The sequence below is a fragment of the Eutrigla gurnardus genome (assembly GCF_963514095.1).
Source record: "Eutrigla gurnardus genome assembly, chromosome: 15".
Taxonomy (NCBI): domain Eukaryota; kingdom Metazoa; phylum Chordata; class Actinopteri; order Perciformes; family Triglidae; genus Eutrigla; species Eutrigla gurnardus.
In genome coordinates, this window is record NC_139938.1 from 1716073 (window position 1) to 1738982 (window position 22910).

General features: G+C 42.7%; 1 protein-coding gene across 1 annotated transcript; it reads left to right on the top strand.

The window, feature by feature from the left end:
• Positions 1 to 1020: 1020 nt before the first annotated feature.
• On the top strand, positions 1021 to 15490 carry LOC311026113 (forkhead box protein O1-A-like). The gene is made up of 4 exons (XM_084029447.1): positions 1021 to 1135; positions 1224 to 1827; positions 10304 to 10495; positions 10846 to 15490. The coding sequence occupies exons 2-4, from the start codon at positions 1240 to 1242 to the stop codon at positions 11998 to 12000; spliced, it is 1935 nt and encodes a 644-aa protein (XP_083885573.1). The 5' UTR covers positions 1021 to 1135; positions 1224 to 1239; the 3' UTR covers positions 12001 to 15490.
• The last annotated feature ends 7420 nt before the right edge of the window (positions 15491 to 22910 follow it).

The window sequence follows — 22910 nt, forward strand, 5'->3', positions numbered from 1 at the left end:
TGACAGCTCCGGGCATATAATAGGATTTCTCACAAGACTGGGTGCCAGACATTTCAACAACAAAAAGCTACCTCTGCAGTGTGATGAAATGTGTTATTATGAAAAGTAAGTGTTAAATTCAGCAATTGTATTCTGTATTCACCCAGTTTGATCAATTGGCCATGACTGACAAGCCTATAACCTAATTGTAAAGACATTTGATTAAATAATGGCACTGTTTTGGATATCAAAATCATAACTAACTGGCCACAAATATCAACGGGTGGCTGGACTGATGAACATAAGACCATTTGTGGGGAAACACACAACTACACTTGATAAATGTGTCACTCTTCTAAAATTAGCACATCTGCAAAGATATTTCAATATGAAAACCACTATTCAAATATAACACTTCTCTGGTGGTCAAAGTCTGTCAGCACTAGAGGGAGTCTGCATATTGTTCTGCCTTCATGGTGCATTCATGTGCCGTCAAAATGAGTTAGAATTACACGAGAAGGAAGTTACACAATATTTGCAGAATTGTAGGAGATGCTCACTTTTTTATGTGGTTGTAATTATGTTATTAATAAATACTGTATATTCCCTCGCTTGTTGATTTGGCCGATAGCCTACAAACTTAATCTAGTCTATAATACTAATATTTAACAATAATTGTCTAGATGACCATTATGCATGATACCATGGTAGTGTCTCAGTATTTCAAGGAAGAAAATGCTTAACTCATGAAAAGTCTGCAGCTCCTTATAAGATGAAGAGTAAAATATGGCTAATTAATGATTGCCTAATTAATTATCAAAGCTATGGGTTTTTTTTTTCATTGTAAAGAAATACGTTGCACATATGATGAACACATCCACATGATTTCCAACCAAAGAGCACTCGAATAGAGTCAATGTACGTTATTGGACTTGAATGCGCCGTCAAATTGTTCAAGCCAGATGTCTGAGCCTGTGATTGGTCCTTGAACGCAGCACCAGAGAGTAAACGGCTGTCAGAGACAGAGCGGCGGACTTGAGAGTTAACGAGTCGCTGCAGGATGGTGTGAACTTCAGCGAAGACCTTCAACGACACAGTTCTCCGACCTTTAAACTACAAACCTCTATTATCTTATCTGGCTCAGACGTAGAATCTGGTATTTGAACGCAACATTTTGTTTTCCACCTGTTGATATTTTTTCTACCATTAATTATCACTTTTTTATGCGCGTGTCTGTGTGACAGTGAGAGCGACTCGGACATGGCTGAGGTACCGCCACCACCACCGGTAGAAATAGACCCGGAATTTGAACCTCTCTCCCGGCCGCGGTCGTGCACCTGGCCGCTGCCCCGGCCGGAGCTCAGTGACCCGGCCAGCTCCAACACGTCGTCCCCGGCGCCGTCTGTGCAGCAGGAGCCGGGAGGAAACGCCGAGTTCATCAGGAACCTCGGCTTGTTGGAGGAGGACTACGACGAGTACGCGGAGCATGAGCTGCCCTGCAGTGATGTCCAGTGTCGGGAGGGCAACTGTGTGCATCCGCATCACCAGCACCGCCACCAGCACCATCCTCTCGAGCAGCAGCAGCAGCAGATCCCGGGTCCGCCGCTGCCGCCTCAGCAACAGGTGCCTCCTCCTGGCGTCGTGCCGCTGGGCAGCTCCGGCCAGAGGAAGAGCAGCTCGTCCCGTCGCAACGCCTGGGGGAACATGTCGTACGCTGACCTGATCACCAAAGCCATAGACAGCTCGCCAGAGAAGAGGCTGACACTGTCGCAGATCTACGACTGGATGGTGAAGAACGTGCCTTACTTCAAGGATAAAGGGGACAGCAACAGCTCCGCGGGCTGGAAGGTGAGTGTCTGTTTGTAAGAGCCTGCCATGATTTAGTGGCTGAGCCATGTGACCATTACCTCCCACAGAACTATAAACACCAACATAAAATCAAGAAAAGTGTAATTCAATGGAGTTAGTAAAACATCTGCACAATACTGCCCAAAAGATTCAGTTATTAAACAGGCCAACATCTGGATGCTCTTCATTTTTGTCTGACTGCACTGATGCACATACTTACAAAGTCCTAGAAATGCTTGTTTTTGTCCATTATATAACATGCTGATGAATTTCCTCTGCAGTCCTGCTTCAAAAAGGTCACGTAAATAACTTTTAATCTCATCACAGACGTGTAAAAGGGGCTCCATCCTATTCTGCTGTATTCTGTGGGATCATAGGGGACACAAGGAGGAAAATCCCTCATTTTCAAATGAATGGCGGCTGAATTCCATTTGTTTTGTTATCAGTCGCATCTGTGTCCCCTAGCTCCCCAGTCAGTGACGTCACAGTAACAGCTTTCTATCATATTATTTCAGGCCAGTATTGGGTGATGGTCATTCATCAGATAAGAGTAACAATAGAAACACAACACTAATCCTCCAGACTCTCAGAGAATACAATATTTTCTCTTAAGGTTATGTCCATGTACATGAGTTCAAATATGCTCACGGTTTACTCTTTGAATTCGGCTGCTGAACTTTGGCACCTCGGCCTCCTTTGAAGTTTCGGAGTGGCTTCCTCTGTCAGCGGTAGCACACGCCTCTCTGCCCTGTCAGTGAGGAAACATACAGCTCTGAAGCAAGGCTGTAAACATCCCAAACAAACACCAGCCGGAGAATATTTCAGCAGCACTGCACAATAATGGAAATCCTCAGTATAAATCTGCAGCAACCTTAAGGTTTATTATCCAGCAGTCATGTCTAAGACTAGACACCGTGTGTATCCACGCAGACTTCAGATATACATTTTCCTGAGAAAACCTCAGTGAACAATCATTTTCCTGGAACAATCAGTCCAGTATTGCCACAAAACATGGTCTGTGCAGCATTTCCACAGTCATGGGAAAACCTGGAACAGTCCTGGAAGTTTACAAAGGCGTTCTTTCTGGCCTGGAAATGCTTTGGAAATATTTAGCGCCAGGGAAAAGCGGTAGCCTAATGCCTGCACAAACATGCTAATCCAGGTCTTAATATTGTCTGGCCGGGTGAGGAAGTTACTCAGCCATGACGGATAGAAATTGAACTGTGGGTGAAAAGCAGACAGAGAAAGTAAAGTAGGCGATCATTAAAACCGGCACTCTTAAAAGACATGGAAACTAGTTCCTATTTGGTCTTTGCAGCCCTTCCTGTAACCCCTGCGTTCTCATGAGATGTGATTTTGAAGTTATGTCAGGAAATGCCTTCGTGAACGTCAATCAAATATAGCTTCCATTGTTCACCGCCCGCTTGTGAAAAGCTCAATCACAGATTTCTATTATGATTATGGCTCTGCCAAAGCTCCCTTTCCTCCTTCCCTGAGTCAGTTCTTCTGCGCTGGCTGGTGGGAATGCAGTCAGGATTTCAGTCAGAGTGGAGCAAACTGTTCAGAGCCGCTCACCCCCCCGACAATAACAGGAGGCGACACAAACAGTTCAATCAGTGTCGGGGAGTGTGTCGGAGGGGAAGGGGGCTCGGGAGAAGGGAATACTAGGAACAACGTCAAACATCCTCCATTCCTGAGTGCACAGCTCATATCTTTGTGCCCCTGTCTTCTAGAGTTTCCTCAGCGGACCGCTGCTCTTTATCCTGTCGCTTCCTCCGGCTCTCTCTCAGGCCTTCTGATGAAGGTGTGTTTGTTCAAGTGGAGCTAGGAGAGATTTTCACAGGCCGACTCTCAGCGCCAAGATCTTTAAATACTGGCCAGTTCTTTCTTACTCTAATTTTAGAATCCATTTTTTTAACTGAATGTGTAAACTGACATTAGCAACAACAATCAATGAACCAGAAGTTCAACCAATCTCAGTGTCTGCTTTCATTCTCCGCTCGACTTCCACCTGCTGCACCCAACGTTGGGTTTCATTTATTTCTAATATCTGAAACAAAAATGATTTTGGTTCTAACTTTAAGTAAGTCAGGAGTCGCCTCAATAACAACAGCACCAGCCTGTTTGTCTTTAATATTAAATCAACACATCTCCACTTCAACCTCTGCATTCCTAAATGTTGGCATGCTCCGCTGGGCCTTGGAACCGCCGGCTAATGGTTATTTTTACACTTTCCTGTTAAAAAAACACCAGCGTCCCCCCACAATGAACTATGATGCATTTCCTGCAGAGTGGATGGAAAACAGTGCCATGTGTTAACATCCCCGCCTCGCAAAAACACGAGAGTCAGGGCTGGAAAAAGAGGGAGAAACCAATAGGTTTGTGCGTCTGATTCTGCGTCTGATTCTGTGTGTCAGTTTATTCCATTTCAGCGTTAAAAAGATCATCATCAGCTTGTTGTTGTGGTGTGTGTTGTATTGACTTTAGCATCCACATGCGTGAGCGTCCCTGATTGTAATGACAGATGGAGATAAGCCAGAGACCTCATGGTGGGTGGAGGGCGTTGAGTTTTTGAACCTCGGTGATTATGCAGCTCCACCTAAACTGGAGGTGGGTGGAGGGCAGGGCGAGGGCAACGCTGCTCCAGCTGAAGCTTCCTGTCTCTCTCGTGTCAATTTTGTTTTTGCTTTCCCTCTAAAAGAAATTCTGTGGTGATCATGATGCCTTTACCAAAAAAGAGAAGGGGCCCCTTCCAACTGGGAGGACTGGTTCCCCTGGGATCCTGGTGGGTGTGTGAGTGGCAGTGTGCAGCATACGAGGTACTTTACCATCTCAACTGGTGCTGCCACTGTTTTTCTCAGTGAACTGTGACCTTAAGAAATGGAACAGGAAGTAGCACTCATGAGCTTAACTGGCACAGAGGTTCTGAGGTGTTCGTCGCAAAGCATGATGGCAACAAAGAAAATATTTGTATTGAACTTGTTGCGTAACAGGCGTTGGTTGATAGTGCTGCACAGACACAAGGCAGTTTGGGTATTTATGGACCAGTGTTTTATGGATGAATATAATCTGTATAATAATATTAATATGGTTTGTCTTACCATTATACAGTATGTTAACATTAGAAATCACAGTAGAAATCAGTAGCCTGTCAATTGTGATGTACATCATGTCACTTTTATGCCTGTAGGAGTCTCTGCAGGTGTCTACGACATCAGAGTTGGGACATTCTAGAGTTTTAGTTTTAGTCGTTTTTTTTGTTGAGTAAAGGGTGTTTAGTTGTTGGTTGATGAACTGGGTTTGGGGACACAGGCCTGAGAAGAGGCGACTAGAAGAGAAAAAACAATGAATAGCCGCCAGCTATTAGTCTTGGGATCACAAGGTTAAATAAGAGGACTGCCCTTAATTTAAGAGGCCCACTGGAAGCTTCAATTAACCCCATGAAGAAAGGGAGGCTCGGGGCAGGGGCTTTCAAAGAGGGGTGAGGAGGGGAGCAGTCAGCTGACTGGCTGGCTGTGGGCCTGTATACAGTCTGCTGCCTACACGTGTGTGAGCCTGTGGAATCTGTGGCATGTGGGTTTCTGCATTGTCTTCCAGCCAGCGCAGGATAATAATCCCCCTCCTATGTTGTGTACCTGGCCACAAATCCATCATGCAAAACACAAAGGATGTGGATGCCAAGGGAGGCAGAGAAATATGGTGTGAAGAAAGAGAAACAGGATCAGAAGTAATTGAGATTAGTGTCCGGCCCTGTGAAAAGCAGTTGGCCTTTTTTTACCCTGTAAAGTGTGCAAAGAATGTGTGTCGACCTCAAGATTAACATCAAGTTTCTAATCAGCTTAGTATTTCTGCACATCGGGTATGACTGTGTATGTTTTTATTTTTTTATCATTGGTGCATCAAGTGAGGATGTTGAACTGTGTCATCGTTCTCATTTGCCCCCCTCCCTGTTTATCTAAAGAGGAGCTCGTAACACAAAGCTCCCTATTCCTTTTCATCGCCCCACTTTGAAGCCTCTGCAGAAGTAGGTCACTCGGTTTGATGCTCAGTGTTCATGAAGGAGCCTGCATTGTCACCGGAGAGGCGAGATGGTCTCCGCGCTGAGCTGGAGGGCCCTTCTGCTCCTGCAGCGGCTCTCGCAGCTTTTTACCGCCCTGTAACAGAAAACTCGGGTCCCACGCTCAGCTTTAGCTTCCTGGGTCAGAGGAGAAACGGGTGGGGGGTGCACAGGAAGACACTGTCAGGAAGTGGCTTGTCCTTTTACTGCAATCTCTGCAAGTGCTGTTTGTATTCTCTTATTTACACCGCTGCACTGCTTTGTGGTGGTTGTAACGTGACGGCAGTTAGAAGATTACAGCTCTGATTAATTGTCTACAATAGTTTTGCACCCGGCAAAAGCCATCAAGACATTTTCATTTTACCGTAATAAGAAATATGGCTGAAGTATTATGTTCAAGAACTGTATCACAATGACTTCATTAATATTAATCATTAATTATAATTTGTTTTACATGTATTGCATATGTGGTTGTGTATTTGCCATATTGTGGTATCTACAGTATATATCACTATAAATGTAATCATTATATTGTGATACGTACAGTATCATATTTCCCTTATAGGAGGTCAATCTAGATTTAGTTAGCAGGCACATGTCTGTGTGTTTTCTCATTCACCACATTTTGGTTTTTAGAAGCGACACAAATACGACGTTTTGAGGGCGGTTGCACACATTGCTGCAAAATGAAAATGTAAGAATATACAGGTTAAAGTGAGACGTTGTAACCTTTAAAGGAAGAAATAACACATTTCATGAATGACAGCCTTACTCAGCATTCAGTGGTTAATGTTCGTAGTTATACATGTTTGTCATTGATGAATGTTTCGATGCATTTGACATGCTATAGGTTATAATGTTGGCAAACTGACATAGTAATAATGTATGAAGTGTGCACACATGAATAAGATACATACCACCTGAGGAAGGCTGTACTTTTATGTTCTATCAAAGTGACACAGTCTCGCTGTGAGCTGCACGAGGCGTCTACATGCGTCTCCTCTTCCCTCCAGTGTTTCATCACTAAACATCTGACCATATCATTGAAATAAAACAGAGTTACTGTTATGAGCAGCAGCTGGTCGGTCTCCTGGGGGATCCTCCGTCCTGTCTGTGGTCTGGAGCTGCATGTAAAACATGCGGACCAGCCACTTTCACCGAGGCTGCACCTGTCGCTGCGACCGGCCGTGTTTGTTGACTTATCCTGCGACCGTTACTGCAAACCGCATGCTTCACTACACAAGCAACAGCAGCTGTGTCAATTCAATTGTTGTGAAGTCCAGTAGGAGGAGTCGCTCCATGCTGCAGCAGTTTGTGTTCGACCGTATTGATCGCAGACGATTGGTTAGAGATCGGTTGGTATATTTGAAGAGTTGGATGATGCTGGATAATTCTCTGTGAGCTGGTTCTTCTGTGTATCTGAGCAGCAAGCTGACTCTTTCTGTAGAGAGACAACCGCTTTCTGCTGCACTGCATTCACTGCGTTCTGTTTAAAAATGTTGCATTTCTGAGGGCAAACTGAAAATAGATATTTGTCAGTCGCAAAAATACCTTTTCCCCTTGCAAGGCATCCCTGTACCAGCCGGCCAAGCACCAGTGAGATGTTTAAACTCCCAGATTTATGTCTTGTTCCTTCACAGAGCTTTTTATATGCTTATATATAATATAATATAATATATTTCTTCTTGGCACATCAGATTCATTCAAAATATATATATATATTTTTGTAGCTATAATGCTACGAATGATGCAGGATATCATTTTTGAAAATACATCAAGTGACATGACCCCTCCCCCACACACAAACTCAGCAGGGATATTTTGTCCTGGAGTCAAGACAAATTAGGGTCATATTACAATATTTTGTGAGATATACCGTGCATCTTAATTTGCGTACAGGCTGTTCTTGGATCACCGCTCGAATTGCTCAACAGAGCTTCTCTCACACATTTGTGTCGCTCACAGGCCTCCATAATCTGTGCCTGGGAACTTCCCTGGTCGCCATGAAAGGTCAACTGAGAGCATCTAGATTTCTAAATGCCCCACATTCAAATGCAACTACAGGTGCACATATTCCACTTCAAAGTTGGTTAGAGAAAAAGCATCGTGACAATATGTTTTATATGGAACTTTAGCAACAATGAAACATGTAGGCCACCTTGGGTCGGGCTTTCACAGACATAATGTGTGAATGGGGCACCTCCTGAATTAGTGAGGCAGTGATGCCTTTTGTTCTCTTTGGGCTGAGGTGAGGTCTGTCTCAGACAAGGATTATCCCCGGCAGAGTAGAGAATTACCCTTCCCAGGGCCCAGTCATGCAGTCCATGATCTATTGTGGGCCCTAATCAGAGTCTGTGGACATTTGCATATCACTAGTGATCTCAGCCGTGTGCGAGCGAGACACGTCGTTTTGGTTTAGTGGAATATAAAGCTGCTAACAGGCTGCGTCTGTGCAGCACACTGCTGAGATCCCCGCTAATGACTCATTTCCTGTCTTCGGTTACAGATCGCGATCATATAAAAAAGTGAAGAAAAAGAAATGGGAGAAAAAGTCACAAATCGAATGTGATGCAGATTGAGCATTGCATCTTGAGGGCCCTGCAGTGTTTGCATGTGCAGGATATACAGGAAGCCTTCTTTAAAAGTCAGTAGAAGAGAAGGGAGGTGTCCTGTTCAGAAGGGGGGGGGGGGGGGGGGTCAGCACGTCACCTTCGATGCCTCTCCCCTCTCTGTTCCTGCCTCAGACAACCTGTTTGCATGTCTCTGTCAACGCCGGCTGTGGAGCTTGTGTTCAGCACACAGTGAACTCATTGACCTCCTGCTCTGCTGGTAAAAACATCTCACTCTGCCGCCCTCCCCATCCTCGTGTCGAACTCTGTAACCTCCCCCCACTTTCTTTTTCAGTAAAAAAAAAAAGAAAATCTCATTCATGCACAGCCCGCTGCCTCCTCTTTGAGGATCAGGCTTCATGAGTCGATGTATAGTTTGAGGTTAGACTTGCTGTCGCAATATTCTTAATCTTGTTCTATTCATATAGTTATTTGGGTCTAATTCTCATGCAGCTGCATAAAAAAGGTGACCATTTTATGGAGCCATCCTCAATGTAAAATCACTTAAATTAATAATCAATCGCATCCTGATGATTAATATTCACCACATTTGCCCCCGAGCCAAGAGCAGCATGTTACGCTGAGAGCAAGCGGGCCGTACAGTTCATCTGTGTCCTGTGTGACCGCCTCTCTGCTCCACAACCAGCGCTGTTTTTCTTCCTGAGAGAATTACCGCAGGAGTTCATAACATAGCATTAAGAGAACATGGACTGAATGAATTTAGGTGTACACATGTTAGCACATGACCAATGCGCCCACATACACAAAAAATGTAGTTAAACCCAAAGATCACAGCCTAGTCAGTGTTTTTTAATCTTCTCTTTCAGTAAAAATAATGTGCTGCTGGTGGAAGCAGATCAAACATGGTGTAAATCACAAACATATGATTACAGCCTACAGTGAGGAGGGAGTAGGATGACCACTAATAAACTTTAATTTAGGACTTTTCAAAGCTTCAATTACAAGTAAAAAAGGATAATAAAAAAAACATCATCTTAAAAGTTAAAATCATTTAATGCATTTTAACATCATACAAGAAGAGTCTCAGTCGGCCAATCTTGTGAGAGATTCATACAAGTCACGTGTCAGAATAGTTTTATGTCCTTAGCCAGATATATTAATCAGCCTAAATGCACTAAACTTCTTTCATCATAATAAAAATAATTATAATGAAAATCCGTTATGTTGTTGTACATTTAGTCTGTCTGATGCTACACTGGCAGCCGCCTTGGTACCGAATGTTTATTTAGTGTTACAGTAAATGACACCACACATCCCGTCCATCCCTCGTGCCAAAGAGACTAATTTCTTTTGCTGGAGAGCGTAAAGAGGGCTTGGAAAAGGCTCAGTAGAGATAATATGACGGAGGACATGGACGTATGCGTACTTCCTGCCCATCTGCTGGCTACCAGCTTATTTCTCCGTTCACTATGAAAAACGACAAACATTTCCTCTGCAGCGATACACCTTCTCATTTAACTCCCACTGAAAAGCAAGCAGGGATTACACAGTTGCTTCTTCTGCATCAGAGGTTTTTTCAGGCATAGACACCTTTTATTAGCAGTGGACAGATAGGAAAGACGGGAGAGAGAGGGGGGTGTGACATGCAGCAAAGGACCTCTGGCCGGGATTCAAACCGAGGTCGGCTGCGTATGCATACGTGCGTACATGGCATGCGCTCTAACCACTCGGCCACCTGCGCACCTCACCAGAGGTATTCTTCTAGCTGCATCTTCTAGCTGCATCGTAGCTTCCACAAACCTGTGATTCGACAGATCACTTACACGTGATCCACTTGTTTCCCATCCAGAACTCCATCAGACACAACCTGTCCCTCCACAGCCGCTTCGTGCGCATACAAAACGAGGGGACGGGGAAAAGCTCCTGGTGGATGCTGAACCCGGAGGGGGGGAAGAGTGGAAAGTCGCCTCGGCGCAGGGCCGCCTCCATGGACAACAACAGTAAGTTTGCCAAGAGCAGAGGAAGGGCTTCAAAGAAAAAGGTACAGTCTCTCCTTCATTGACACCACACTCACATACTCATAAAGTCCATCTGTATATATGTTTCTCACAATTCAGCTGATTCTAGGTTAAAGGAACAGTTTGACATTTTAGAAAATACATGATTTGCTCTGGATTTTGTCACTTTTGGACAGAGTGATTCTAGATGTTTCCCCTTTGCCAGAGTATCATTAAGTGTAATATTAAGCTAAGCTTCTTATCTAAGTCTCAGCAACTGAGCTATTAAGCAATCAAGCCCAAAATAGTCCTGTAATTCAGATGTTAGTTAACGATACACTGGGATTTTGTTTATGCCAGCCTATATGAACTTTTAATATCCTTCCGTCCTCAGGTGTCTCTACAGGAAGGCGTTGAAGGGGGAGCAGGCAGCCCCGGTTCCCAGTACTCTAATTGGCTGGGAAGCCCCAACTCCCACAGCAACGAGGACTTTGAGGCCTGGAGCTCTTTTCGGACGCGCACCAGCTCCGACGCCAGCACCCTGAGTGGGTGCCATTCACCTTTCCCTTCTGAACAGGATGACCTGGGGGAGTCCGATGGCCACATGATGTACCCCGGAGCAGCGGGGACCAAGATAACCTCCACCCTGCCCAGCCTATCCGAGGTAGCTGGGTCCTTGGGCCAACGTGGCTCAGAGAACGTTATGGAGAGTCTGTTGGATAACCTGAACCTGCTGTCTCCTAAAACCCAACTGGGTTCTGACTCCTCACATTCACCGAATGCTGCCCTGCTCCAGAGTGGCCCCTACAGCTCCACTGGCCTGACCCCTCACCCACAGAAGGACTACCGTAAGTGCATGTACAGCCAGGTGAGGATTAACTCCCTGGCCTCTGCTCCCATGCAGGTGTTTCCAGAGACCAAGCCGAGCTTTAGGGCTTATGAGAACCAGTATATCTGTCCTGCAGGCCTCCTCAAAGAGCTGCTGACCTCAGATGCAGAGGCCAGTAGGGACATACAGGTGAGGGGAGGTTGTCTAGTGCCCACTTACAGCTGCCAGAGCCACATGGGGGGTCATAATGAAGTCAAAATGATGTCTGCTCCTCAGAGTCACCCAGTTCCTCGTGTAAATCCACAAGCTATACATAGCCAGGGTCCTTCAACCTCACAGGATTTGAATAGCTGCAACATGATCCCCCTGACTAGTCTGACGAGTCTGAAGGGGGCCCCTACTCGAATGACCAACCTGAGGACATGCATGCAGCTGCCTCATGGACACCACGCACACACTAACGCTGTTCTGCCAGCCTACGGCAGCAACAACGGCTACAGGGAGCTCCACGCGGTTTACCCACACAGTCATCATCAGGAGAGGCTGCCCAGTGACCTGGACAACGTGTCCCTTGAGAGGTTTGAATGTGACATGGAGACTGTCCTGCATGACACCCTCATGGATGGCGGGTCACTGGACTTTAACTTTGACCCCACAGCTGGGCCTCATGGATTTCCCCAGAGGGTGAAGACCACCACACATAGCTGGGTGTCAGGCTAGGACTCGTGGTGGATCACAGACAGATGAGACCGACAACTAGTTTGGCAGAAAGTACACATATCAAAAGTATAAGAAATGAAATGTCCAGTTGCTATGTCCATGTTGTACTCCCTGAACATTTTACATTTTCTCTGACAGGTTTGTCTCAGCGTCACTCCTCTGCTCTTCATTCAAAAATGTAAATCCACCGAAGCCGCCGCCGCCAGAGCGTCTGACACAAAGTTGCAGCTCCATGCATAACAATGCATTTTATTATGTTATTTAATAGAATAAACCAAATCAAGCTATCATTCAGACCCGGATACTGAATAGGCAAGACACACCAGCCGGACTGTTTCATTCATAACTGCATGGAAAACATTTTAACATAGCTCTGCAGAGAGACAATGAATAAGAGACACACCAGCAAACTAGTCTTTTATAATTGCCTGTGAAAAACTGGAAATGTTTATATATGCGGTTTTGTTGATTATTGTTCATATGTAGATACACAGTACAGTATGTTACATAAGACGGGACACAGTTAGGCAGCAGAGTGCCCAACAAAAGTCATTTCTCTAAATGTATGATTTGTGGCCAGTCTGGCACAGGGCCAACACCTTTTGTTTTAAGACTGAACGCCCAGCTGAGCAAACATGTGGGTCTTCAAATTGCAGTGGGGACACAACAACACAGTTAGAATTTAGGGTTTGAACAAACACTGCTCTGTAGGTGATCGAAGAATTTTTAAAATCGGTTCTTTACTTGCTACCATCCAGTGAACGGAGCCAGCTTTGGAGTCATTGGGGGCCAACACAGCAGCATATATTGAGTTAACCCATGAAGAAGTGATTTTTGGTTCATTGTGTAAAATATCAAGCGTGAGTTTAAAATGTCATCCAAATCTTCAAAGGAGGACTTATGTATATGTATATTACATTCTAGTGGACCAAAAACCTGCAAAATGTGATCTTCTATGTAGTCTGATCAGTGACAAGAATTTCAGTTGTTCAAGGTTGAATTTGAAAAGATATTTTAGCACTCAGTGCTTAATGGCAAATTATACAAAAGTGTTCACCTAGTGAGAAGGTAAACACTAACCTCATTCAGCTTAAACGCTTGATAAACCGGTGCATCATCAGCATAGTGATACATTTTAACCAAACCTGTTGGGAGATCATGAGTCGTGTGTCTGTGTGTGTCTGTGTGTGTGTGTGTCTGTGTGTGTGTGTGCCTGCGCCTGCCTGCCTGCCTGCCTGCCTGCCTGCCTGCCTGTCTCTCCCCAGCTAAACTCAGATGATACTGGCACCATCAGCCTAATATTTTTGATACTCAGTTAGTACTGTGTGCTCAATGATCTCTCGTTGTTGCAGTGTTTCAAACTTTTTTTTTTGTAAATCAACATTTGCACAGCATGCCATGACATTTAGCCACTGCATTTTACCCATCCTAGTATTAGGAGCAGTGGCCAGCTACCATATAGCAACTTGGGAGCAGTTTTAGGGATTTGGTGCCTTGCTCAAGGCACTTAACTTGAACTAGCGACCCTCCGGTTCCTTCAGCCAAGTCCTCATGGACCGAGTTACTGCCGCCCCACAAGCTTTGACTTTGACTGACCTATACCGTCATTGGCTGCTGGTAGGGGCTGCAAATGATCAACAACTGCTTCAGGAGCAATCAACTCGACTAAAACAAGTGTTACCTAGTCTGTTGCCGGCCACATGTTGGCCTTTAGTGGCTGAAAAACTGACATCCATAGAAAAGATTCCTCCCATTTTGAACCGCAGAGTCTGAAGACAAATTCCATCCCGGATATGTCATGAAACACTGTAACAAGATAAATAAGTCCCTGTTTTTGTTATCTTGACTACATGGGAGCCGTGAGGGTCCATAGAGAGAGATTTTAACTTTTCTTTGTTTGAGAGACCATGTCTCCTCGACATCAGATGTCATTAGAAACAATAAGAAACAAGCTGCACCTCTGACTGAAATGAAGTAATCATTGACATACTGTATGAATGTTTTATTTATGTTATTATTTGAATTGTAGCTTCTGGCTTTGCCCTTGGTGTGCTTGTAAAAATATGTGTGCCTATGTTTTGTACATTGTGTATATACTGTATTTGAGTTACATGATATTGTTTACTGTTTTTTTTTGTTACATAAAAAATGAATATTGAAAAAGTAAATTACAGATACATTGAAGATGTTGCATTCTGGCAACAGTTCAGTTTCATGCAATAATTAAGAGATTTTAGAAAAAATGTGAGCATTTGTAAACTCCCAATATGTATTTGGGAATACTATAATCAACATCTCAACATCTTATTTTGCCATTTTGGATTCAATGTTGCTTTCAGGGGAAAACCTCCGAACTCTAGTCTAGGCTTACGTGAGCTTCAGCCATATTAGGAAATCCTACCACACTTTTCCAACTTTTCCAAAACCACGTGTGTACACACTGATAAAAACATTGTGACCAAGTCGAAAGGGACATTATGGAGAATTTGTAGAGGTTGATGACGAAATCCCTAAACTGAGTGGAAATGGACGATGACCTCCTTGATGCTGTTTACCTCCCAGCAGCTGCAGTTTTTATGTCTACTCTGCCAAACACATTTCAAAGAAAGCGTGCCAATTCACTGTGCCTACATGGTCGCCTAGACTTCTAATGCTGTACATATTATCTTCTCTAGCCATGCATTTTTGTATATGAAGGGTTTCAAAGACTTGCTAGGATTATACTGAAGTATTATACTGTATGTAGTATTGTGTTAGACATGGTTGTTTACATATCGCAGTCCAAACCATATCAATAAATATCTGAACACTCATACCTCAAAATATTTTACCTCTGAAGTGCTGAAGGGATATTTCCTGCCATTCTTCTCAGTGAGTAATGTATTGAATTTATCTTCATTTTTGACATATATTTTTGTACATATTTTCTTCTGTTTTCTTTTTGTGTATTTGATTAATGCTGATTGGACCTGTTCAGTGTGATGCACCGCCTGCCTTTGTATTTCTAATGTGTCTTGTGCTTGAGGATTATAGCCATTAGTCTCTAGTGAATCTTTTGTGACAGCACAAAATGAGTCATATTAAATTTAACGTGTTTGTGAAAATATACATTTTTAAAGATTTTTTTTTAAATGCAAAATGTGTCTGTTCAGAAAAAACTCAAGGAAAGGAATTCTGTTTCATTCAGATAAACCTACTTCTGTAAGAACAAATGAGATTCATGGTGAGATATTCTGTTACCTTTCTTTTTAAAAAAGAAAGAATAATGCATTTTTATATGGAATCTTTAACTGTAAAATTACCAAATGTCGAAGCCCTCTTCTGTGCACATATTTTTCAGGAAAATTGAAATACAGTCTTATTTTATCTTTGATATCCACATCCAGGTATTTTTTTTTTTTTTTTTTTTTGTGTGGAAAGAATGCAGTTATATATGTAACCTGTTCAGCGCATAAATCACTGTGTGCACATGCAATTAAAGGAAGAAAAATCAAAATGTTATCTGTGTGTCTTCATCATATTAAGGCTGACTGATATTATAGGCACATCAGTGGCATATGATTCCAAATACATTTTTCTGTATTTATTTTAAGTGGACTGTTTGTCAGTGCTGTCTAACATATTAGTTTGGTGCCTGTTCCCACATTATATTCAGGCTTCCGTTTTCCACATGTGATCATGCCAGTGGTCAATGCTTACTCATCCATGGCATTTGTATGATGTAATGCTTTCACTTTCACTGTGATAGCCATGCTATAACATTTACTTATTACATGTTAGTTTACGTTGCTGTCCACAGATATCAAGTCTTACATCCGTCTGAGATCTTTACTGCTTTGTTGGGTGTTTGGGGAAGCCCAACAACTTGAAAATAACTAGATCAGCATGACTTGAGATTATTATTCAACATCTTTAACAGTGGAGCTGGCTGTGAGGAATGAGACTCGTGCAGGATGGACAGCCCACATGCAGCCCGCATGCTCTCATCCAGGTCCTCAGAGGTCAGCCAAATGAGATTATCAAAGTTTATCAATCTCCAAGGAAATTCTTGTGCCAGATGTTGCCCAAATATACAATTACAAAGAATAAAAACATAAAATATAGTTGAAGTGGTGTTATTGTTCAGTGTCTGATGGTTCACCTCTCAGTCCTGCAGAAAGTAGAGGAGTTATAAAGTTTTGATGACCACCGGCAGGAGAGACTTCCCGTGGCGTTCTGTGGCGCTCCGCGGTGCCCCTGGCCGACCCTGAGGTGCTCCTGTACTGGTGTCTGAGGTGTTGTGCTGCAGCCTCACATACTGTGGCCGACCAGTGAGGTAGCTGGTAATCCAGTAAGTGCTTCCAGTGAAAGTTGTTTACATTTGGGATGGTTTTTTTAATGATGTTATGAATGTTGCTCTGTTATTCAGCTGTCCTTAAACAGCATTTAGAAGAGGAAAATATTTTGATGTTTTTGATTCTATAAATTTTCCTTCATTACTTGTATAAATGTATATGTATGAATGTGAGAGCAATAAATCCCTCCATTGAGTCATGCGGCTGTTATCCTAAAGGACATCAAGGCATTTACTTGTCAGAAAGAAGATACAATAAATGAAACAAGTTCAAATGATTTGAGGTAAATGAGGTAAAAACATGCTGCAGGTGGAACACACCGCCTACAAATCGTTTCCAGGTTATCAGCCCACGGCTGGCCCCAAATGAAAAGGGTCCTCCACAACTTCTCATCACTATCAGGGCACATTTACAATCCTTCCTACTGGGACTTCCTCAGCCTCCACAGCTTCTTGACTAATTATTAATTATGTATCATATGAACAGAAATGGAAAGTCATTTATTGGAAGTTGTTCTGTAGTGAAAAATATTTTCATGATTGATGGATTATCAGTTTCGTATGGTAACATGATTTGGATTGTACATAATATTCCTGGCGGTAGGTGTTTTTATTTGAAAGGAAGGTTTGTCCTCTTCCGAATTCTCCGAATGCTCTTAATTAATAACCAGTTATGGCAGTTAACCCACACTGACTTTAATGAAACCCCTGTGACTCAGTTCAGTTGTTAGTTGAAGCTGAAAGTGTATTCAATGTTTAATCTTAAAACAAGAGTAATGAATCAGAAGATGATTCTTTATCGGTTCCAGATTATAATCCTGAAGTTGTCTCTGAACATGTGTGACACTGAGCTGCTGGCTAATCGTTGAGCATTCACGTGAACTAGCTGCAACACATGACAACCCAACGGCAGTATTACTGATCAGATTTTTATGGTGGCACATCGTCCACTTGGTCTTCCCTTTTTTGTTTTGTTTTTTGTCTATTGTAATTCAAAAGCTTGGTTTGATTGAGGAAAGGGAATATTGAAGCTTATTTTACAACAGACGGTAGGTCATTAAAATGTCTCATATCTATTCATACTTTGGTTTCTGTCAAACGAGACAAAATTGACACCAGTGTTGACATTTTCATTTCCTGTTTGAAATGAGTCACATTACAACAAAAATATGAGGCAAAGTTCAATGTCTCCAACTTTGAGTCAAAGAAAGATAATTTCCCAACAATCACTACTAACACTATTTATGTCATCTTATGTAATCTAAAAACGTACGTTCTTGCTTTCTTGTTTCATCGCTCAATTCTCCAACATATTCTCTTGATAGCCAGTTTAACACAGCATGCATCACATACGATTAATCACACGATGAGAGCCATTCAACAGCAGGGAGGCGGATCACAAAGCCCATACCCCTTAAGTGGTTGTTGTTTCCAGAGCCACCGGGTCACCTCTGCTGCCTGACTGGTCAATAAAGTGTATTAGTAGAAGCAAGGTGGGTGGCTGAGTGGGGTTAAAAGGACACCCTCTGTCATTTATTTGTTTGACTGGGGCTCGTCTTCTCAGCCTCGTTGGTTACGAAACATGCTGTCTAACATACGTATGACCCACCTCTCCACAACGTCAAGATCAAGTATGGGAGACTAGCATACAAAGGTTGAGGTTTTGGGAAATATCCTTTTTTTTTGTTTCGACTAAACACAACGAGGCATTTGCATACAAAGTCAATGGGAAGACATAAATTCGTCCAACTAGAGCCAGGCGGTGTTAGCATAGCTTAGCATAAAGACTGGAAGTAGGTGGGGGGACGTCGGAATGCACCTAGCCTGCCTCTGGCCAGACCATAGACTGTATATAAGAAATGGACATCACCCATCAGTTTGTGGATTTCAGCTTTAAAGCCTCTAATTCAGCATTTTGGCATCGCCATCTTGGAATTTTCCAACCAGGAAGTGACCATATTTGGACTGTTCAGGAGTGACAGGTGGATCTGACGAAAACAAGCAACAGAGCGGCACTCCGAGCAGCAACCTTACTGGAACTGGATCAATCTTGGTTCTGGTGTGAAGCTGTTAACACAGTTGGCTTCATAATTCAAGGTAAACTAGGCCTACACCTAAGTGCAAAAGGAATCTTAGGAGTTAATTATATTGGTAGTGTGGGAGCTGGCTGCAGAAGCGAGGCGTGGCAGACCTGGCAATCAGGAGGCAGCCACACCATAAAGCAGACCCTGCTTTATCATCTAATTGACTCTATATGGACCATCGTTACTAAATGAACATCATGCTGTATTGAAGAAGACATAAAACTACTTTCTCAAGTGAGAAGGGTCATTTTCTCTTAGACTTCCATGGAATTAGAGGAGTCGCCCCCTGATGGCCAGCATAGAGAATGCAGGTTAAAGGCACTTAAGCTTTTGCTTTACTTTTTGGTTACCGCCTGCTGTGAAATTACAACTTGACATTTTCACATTTCCGTTCCGTTTTTTACATTACACAAGGTGCTCATTTGTGAGCTTTAAAGGCGCTGGACGCTCTTGGGCAGCACCAGGCTAGCTGTTAGCCAGTCTTTATGCTAAGCTAAAGGTCTGCTGGCTGTGGCTTCATGTTAGCATAGAGACATGGTTGTCAATCGTCTCATCCAACTCCCTTTAGAGTATTTTTTCTCACCCCTCACTCATCTTTTTCTCTGAGAATTGTATTTATTCAGCGAGCATTATTTAACATGGCTATTCAGATGCATCCAAGTTCATAAATATTTCACATCTATCGTCATGTTAATTGACACAATTCTTTATTTGAATGAAACTTGATATTCTTGCACCCATTTTATGTTGATCTGTGAGTAACCTGTGGTTGTAATTAACCACATATTTATCACTAATGCTTTATCTAGCAAATTACAAACATTTGTCTCTGTGATTCTAAATTTAGAGATTATTCTGCAGCACAACGTTTACAACACAATCATTACCTCATGACACAGATGTGGTTTGGAGGTGTCCTCCTGTGCTCCCAATCCCGGTGCTGATGCTCTTAATTGGCTCATAGAAAAAGCAGCAGAACCCCTATTAACATCTGCACAGAGTGATGGAGATTATTCTTGCCGTGTTAGTGCGGTCTGGAGGGGCAACACAGTGAGCCGGGGCTACGTTAATTTATCCATGTGGCCCAGGCAAAAAGCCAGGAAATTATGTGGTCCAAGCCATCGGAGGTTTGCTAATACAAAACACAATATGCACACGCACACCCAGCCGCAGATCTGCAACGCACCCCTGCATGTCTCAGAGGGAGGCCGAGATGAAGATTAATTCATGATGACATTAACCTGGCAGCAGCTGTTCAAGTCTCATCACGATGATCCTTGAACAGGAAACAGGAAATCAGCTTGGTCGTGTGGCTGCAAACAACTCTCAGGCTGGATTTTTGGCACATGAAAAAGAAAATGATAAAAAAAAACTGCTCTAATAAAATTTCCCCAGATAAGGAAACAACAGAATGATCTACAGGCACAATATAATACAGTATCAATAACAAGAAGAAGGGTTACTGAAAGGAAGAAATGGTCAAGGATATTCCAAATATGATTTCCTCAAAACGTAACTCACAATGCAATCTCATGGTATTTGAATGTAAGGAGACAGGGCCGATACGCACATTGATTTGTACAACTAGAAATACAGTGTAGCATTTAGGGTGATCTATTGGCAGAGATGGAATCAAATATCTATCTATTTTTTTCCAAAAAGCTTCAATCTCAAACCCAATCTGAGATAACCGCAATGACATAATCGGGATAACTTTAATAAGCTCCACAGCCCCAGAAGATATTGTACAATAAAATAGTGGAGTGACCCTTTAAGCTGTCATCAAGTAAACTGTGCTATTAGTGCGCACTTCATTTGTTAATCTTCAAATTACAAGAAGTGTACAGTTTTGTTTCTGTTTCTGGTGTCTACTGTGTTGAAGTATTGTGAAGATCATTTCTAAGGTCAGGAAGCCAAGCAGAGTATTTTGTTCCTTTGTGCTGATAGCCCGGGTAATTTCCATGTAGATAATATCTCCGCTCGTTTCTTTCACCTGCAAGCATAGTGAATTATCACAGGAAGTGACGTCAGCTGCAGCTGCTTTATGCTATTCTTTCATATCTCCTTACCGCCAGTGACGCTGCATGTTTACGCAGCACAGTGAGACAGCTGCCGAAAAAAAGGCCTGAATGTGATGCCTCATTTCTCTGAAGGGTCCCACTTCTTAAACGCTGTTGTCCTCTTACAACTGTAAGCTGCACTCTTGCATTAACAATTCGGAATTTAAAAAAAATTCTCTCACACTAAACCCAGACATTTATAAACAAATTCCATGATTTTACTTCCTTAAAAGTATCTTCAAACATCGAGCATTGTGCTGCTTGGGGTCTTCAACGTTGTCATTCATCCTTTTGTGCAGGAATTGACATCATGCTGTATTTCAGGAACAGGCTTTTAATGATTTCTTGACAAAGTAGCAATATGACAGTGTAAAAATAGTTTATCTGTCCATCCGTCCGTCCGTCCGTCCGTCCGTCCGTCCTTTCGTCCATCCATCATCCATCCGTCCATCCATCCATCCGTCCATCCATCCGTCCGTCCGTCTGTCCATCCATCCATCCATCCATCCATCCATCCATCCATCATCCATCCGTCCATCCATCCGTCCGTCTGTCCATCCAGCCATCTGTACAGTACACCCCCATGAGAAAGAACAATGAAGGACTGGACAGGACTCTTTATTGCATGTAAAGAGCAAGTAGGCTGACATTGTGTGGATGTGTTTACATGTTACATTGTGTGGATGTGTTTACGTGTTACATTGTGTGGATGTGTTTACGTGTTACATTGTGTGGATGTGTTTACGTGTTACATTGTGTGGATGTGTTTACGTGTTACATTGTGTGGATGTGTTTACGTGTTACATTGTGTGGATGTGTTTACGTGTTACATTGTGTGGATGTGTTTACGTGTTACATTGTGTGGATGTGTTTACGTGTTACATAGTGTGGATGTGTTTACGTGTTACATTGTGTGGATGTGTTTACGTGTTACATAGTGTGGATGTGTTTACGTGTGGATGTGTTTACATGTTACATTGTGTGGATGTGTTTACATGTTACATAGCGTGGATGTGTTTACGTGTGGATGTGTTTACATGTTACATTGTGTGGATGTGTTTACATGTTACATTGTGTGGATGTGTTTATGTGTTACATTGTGTGGATGTGTTTACGTGTTACATTGTGTGGATGTGTTTACGTGTTACATTGTGTGGATGTGTTTACGTGTTACATTGTGTGGGTGTGTTTACGTGTTACATAGTGTGGGTGTGTTTACGTGTTACATAGTGTGGGTGTGTTTACGTGTTACATTGTGTGGATGTGTTTACGTGTTACATTGTGTGGATGTGTTTACGTGTTACATTGTGTGGATGTGTTTACGTGTTACATTGTGTGGATGTGTTTACGTGTTACATAGTGTGGATGTGTTTACGTGTTACATTGTGTGGATGTGTTTACGTGTTACATAGTGTGGATGTGTTTACGTGTTACATTGTGTGGATGTGTTTACGTGTTACATTGTGTGGATGTGTTTACGTGTTACATAGTGTGGATGTGTTTACGTGTTACATTGTGTGGATGTGTTTACGTGTTACATTGTGTGGATGTGTTTACGTGTTACATTGTGTGGATGTGTTTACGTGTTACATAGTGTGGATGTGTTTACGTGTTACATTGTGTGGATGTGTTTACGTGTTACATTGTGTGGATGTGTTTACGTGTTACATTGTGTGGATGTGTTTACGTGTTACATTGTGTGGATGTGTTTACGTGTTACATTGTGTGGATGTGTTTACGTGTTACATTGTGTGGATGTGTTTACGTGTTACATAGTGTGGATGTGTTTACGTGTTACATTGTGTGGATGTGTTTACGTGTTACATTGTGTGGATGTGTTTACGTGTTACATTGTGTGGATGTGTTTACGTGCTACATTGTGTGGATGTGTTTACGTGTTACATTGTGTGGATGTGTTTACGTGTTACATTGTGTGGATGTGTTTACGTGTTACATTGTGTGGATGTGTTTACGTGTTACATTGTGTGGATGTGTTTACGTGTTACATTGTGTGGATGTGTTTACGTGTTACATTGTGTGGATGTGTTTACATGTTACATTGTGTGGATGTGTTTACATGTTACATTGTGTGGATGTGTTTACATGTTACATAGTGTGGATGTGTTTACGTGTGGATGTGTTTACGTGTTACATTGTGTGGATGTGTTTATGTGTTACATTGTGTGGATGTGTTTACATGTTACATTGTGTGGATGTGTTTACATGTTACATAGTGTGGATGTGTTTACGTGTGGATGTGTTTACGTGTTACATTGTGTGGATGTGTTTACGTGTTACATTGTGTGGATGTGTTTACGTGTTACATTGTGTGGATGTGTTTACGTGTTACATTGTGTGGACGTGTTTACGTGTTACATAGTGTGGATGTGTTTACGTGTTACATTGTGTGGACGTGTTTACGTGTTACATTGT

Coding starts and splice junctions, on each gene's coding strand:
- LOC311026113 (XM_084029447.1), top strand. CDS start 1,240: ATGGCTGAGGTACCGCCACCACCACCGGTAGAAATAGACCCGGAATTT. Junction 1,828..10,303: donor ACAGCTCCGCGGGCTGGAAG/GTGAGTGTCTGT, acceptor TTTCCCATCCAG/AACTCCATCAGACACAACCT. Junction 10,496..10,845: donor GAAGGGCTTCAAAGAAAAAG/GTACAGTCTCTC, acceptor TTCCGTCCTCAG/GTGTCTCTACAGGAAGGCGT.